This window comes from Limulus polyphemus, unplaced genomic scaffold (assembly GCF_000517525.1).
Source record: "Limulus polyphemus unplaced genomic scaffold, Limulus_polyphemus-2.1.2 Scaffold245, whole genome shotgun sequence".
Classification (NCBI taxonomy): Eukaryota; Metazoa; Arthropoda; class Merostomata; order Xiphosura; family Limulidae; genus Limulus; species Limulus polyphemus.
Window position 1 is genome coordinate 690,650 of NW_013665855.1, and position 3,819 is coordinate 694,468.

Consider the following 3,819-nt stretch of genomic DNA (forward strand, 5'->3'; position numbering starts at 1 on the left):
CACTTGTTATCAAACAGAATGTCAATGAGGGATGCTCTTTCTACTTATCTCTATGGGGGCTTGTTTGTGTTTCCTTCATATTTCAGCTTTTCATTTTATTTCCAGAGTAACTATCTCATTACCAAGTGGGCCCTCATCTGGATGTTAGCTGTGGATTATGAATGTTTTTAAATTTCCCAACTATGCTAACTAACCTAAGTTATACTGTTTATCTCTCTGCGACTGGTTTTGGCAACATTTGATAATGGCACCTTATAAAAAAAACTTAGTTAATGTTTTTATTTATTTTAAGTAATCTTAGAGAGAGAAAATATTTTCTTCGTGATTTCATATGTTACTTTTAACAATTGTTTCTATAATTCAAAGTAAAATCAGTCAGATGACTGAAGATACTTGTCTCATTATGATTAATAAACTGCCAAACCTTTGAAAATATTCGTTTTAGCAAAATTGACATGTAGGAACATCTTCACTTTTGATGATGTTGTCATGCTTTGGGTTCTCTGGATTATCAGACTTAAAGAAAAATTTTCAAACAAATGATGCAACCTTTGAGTATTTGTACAAACATTCTAATAAATTCACATTCAAAGGGACTTTGTATACTAGAGTGTGGGCTGACCTTCACTATCTTCACCATGTAAAGTCTGCATACATCCAGAGTATAGTCTCTTCTTACTATCTTCACAATGTGAGGTCTGCATACATCCATGATGTGGTCTGTTCTTCATTGTCTTCACCATGTGAACTCTGCATACATCCATATTGTGGTCTGTTCTTCATTGTCTTCACCATGTGAGGTCTGCATACATCCATGATATGGTCTGTTCTTCATTGTCTTCACCATGTGAGGTCTGCATACATCCATGATGTGGTCTGTTCTTCATTGTCTTCACCACACAAGGACTTACAATAAAACATGAGAAGACAATACAAGCACAGGCACTTCCAATAGATAATGAGGAGAAAATAGAAGCACAAGGACCTCCAATACAAAAAGGGAAGACATTACTAGCACAGGCACCTCCACTAAACAATGAGGTGATATTATTCTTGTGACCTTGGTTAGCACTGGCTGGTTTTCGACGTTACACATTGATCCACCAGCTACAACATTACTGATATCTCGAGCACTCAGATGGCGCCCACCAAAAGTTGTGTCTTGTGCAGTCCACACTCCTCTTGTTGAAGATCCACTGAAGGCATCATTGTCCCCAGAATCTATTACATGGAGAGAGAATTCTCAAAACAATAATATATGTGAAACTGAAGTACATGTTGTTAACACACAAAAAATTAAACTTGTTACAAAATTTTTATTTTTAAGTATTCTGATCTAGTAAGATCATTACACAATAGTCTACCAATGTATCCTTAAATTGAAAAAAAATTGGTTATCACTCTTTAAGACGCATTTATATAATTTTATTGTGTTATAAATTGAGCCCCATATCTAGATAGTTTAAAGTAAATCACATTTAACATACAACAAGGAATTAAGTCAGATGTTATTAATTATCTTGCAGAATGTTCAAAAATATATTTTTATTTGATATATAATGTAAGTATAGTTAGTTTCAAAATATGAGGCTGTGGCAAATTTAGTAATTTTGGGCACATAAACTCATTATTCAGGCAAACTTAAATGCTTAAAAATTACTTGTTCATGAGTTAATATCATTTTTAAAGAATTCAGCACCCCTATAATTAATTTATCACAGCCAAAACAAGGTTGGAATATGTCTGTCAGAGGCTAATAAAAAATATGAAACTTAATAAGAGGACAAGAAATCCTAATCATAGAAACAAGAACTTATTGTTGACAGGAAAGATTCTAGAAAAATGTAAGCAGCATTCAGTTGTAGAAGTGTCACAGAATATCACATGGTAAAAATAGTGAAGAATTGACCACACTATGAATGTATGCAGGATTCACATAGTGGAGATAATGAAGGACAGACCACATAATGGATGTATGCAGACTTCACATGGTGAAGATTGTGAAGAACAGACCATACTCTGGATGTATGCAAACCTTACATAGAAGATAGCGAAGGACAAACCACACCATGGATGTATGCAGACCTCACATGGTGAAGACAATGAACAGACCACATCATGGATGTATGCAGACCTCACATAGATAATGAGGAGACAATATAAGCATAAGCACCTCCAACACAAAAAGGGAAGACATTACACACACACAGGCACTTCCAATAAATAATGAGGAGAGAATAAAAGCACAAGGACTTCCAATAGATAATGAGGAGACAATAGAAACACAAGGGCCTCCAATACAAAAAGGGAAAACATTACAAGCACAGGCATTTCCAATAGATAATGAGGAGACAATAGAAGCACAAGGACTTACAATAAAACATGAGAAGACAATACAAGCACCGGCACTTCCAATAGATAATGAGGAGACAATAGAAGCACAAGGACATTCAACACAAAAAGGGAAAACATTACAAGCACAGGCATTTCCAATAGATAATGAGGAGACAATAGAATTTGGAAGTGCTTGTGCTCATAATGTCTACTCATTTTTTAATTGGAAGTCCTTGTGCTTTTATTCTCTCCTCACTATCTATTGGAAGTGCCTGTGTGTGTAATGTCTTCCCTTATTGTATTGGAGGTCCTTATGCTTATATTGTCTCCTCATTATCTATTGGAAGTGCTTATGCTCATAATATATACTCATTTTTTATTGGAAGTCCTTGTGCTTTTATTCTCTCCTCACTATTTATTGGAAGTGCCTGTGCTTTTAATGTCTTCCCTTTATGTATTGGAGGTCCTTGTGCTTCTATTGTCTCCTCATTATCTATTGGAAGTGCCTGTGCTTGTAATGTCTTCTTATATTTTATTGATACTTGTGATTCTAATGTTTCCTCGCTATCTGTTCAAAGTGCCTGTGCTTTTAAAGTCTTCTCACTGTTTTAAGGAGGTTCTTCTGTTTGTAATGTCTCCTCACTGTTTATTAGAAGTCTCTGTATGTTTGTTAAAATTATAATTATGCTCAAAAATTGTTAGAATTTCATAATTTTTTCTTCCACATTTCATAAAGTCTGTAATCATGGATGATTATTACCCTATTAATATTTCTAATTTTGTCGTTGTGTATAGTTTTTACACAATGTCTTTACATATTTGTCTTACTGCCATCCACTAATCACTGCTCTATTCACCCGTTACTAAAACATGAAAATTTTATTCTCAGTTATCCAATATACTTTTGTTCAGTTCAGAACTTACTGTAAAGCTAAATCTGCTAGTCTGCACTGCACTTCCTGATCTTCAAGTAAAAAAATTTTGCAGCAACTGTTAATCATTTATATTTGTCATATGACAAAAGTATTAGGCTTACTATATTTTTAAGTAATACGATCTTTATTTGGTCGCTTTGAATTTTCTGAGAGGAAGTGTTTATGATAGTGCTTCAACTATGGTGTACACAGTGTGCTTGAAATACTAGTATACACTCTTCTTCTATGAAAAATCTTAAGGGATTGAATAATGAGAGCATTATTTAGAAATACAGTATGCCTATTACTATCATATTATGACAAATATAAGTGATTATAATCGTGCTTTTCTAGTTTAAAGGCATTCACACCGTAACATCAATTACACAGGCCCGTGAGTTTAAACCTCATAAAAGTTGTTTTAGTTTTAATAACAGATTTTCCATAATTCAGCTACACAGATTTCAGAAAATAATATCCTTTTTGTCCTATCATGTAAGGATTTTTTACAAATTGTGAAGAAAAAAGAACTTACTTTGATCAAATTATTATTTTATTTACCACAATGAAC

General features: G+C 33.6%; 1 protein-coding gene across 2 annotated transcripts in view; it reads right to left on the reverse strand.

Moving 5' to 3' along the window:
• The window catches only part of LOC106478730, a 65,291-nt gene that overhangs the window by 32,317 nt on the left and 29,155 nt on the right, over nucleotides 1-3,819 (reverse strand). The window contains exon 11 of one of the 2 annotated variants that reach the window (XM_013939291.2): nucleotides 1,061-1,221. In XM_013939291.2, the coding sequence (XP_013794745.1) occupies nucleotides 1,061-1,221 (161 nt within the window). Of the gene's footprint in view, nucleotides 1-1,024; nucleotides 1,222-3,819 lie in introns of both variants that reach the window. The other variant, XM_022382383.1, reaches the window with a different exon arrangement.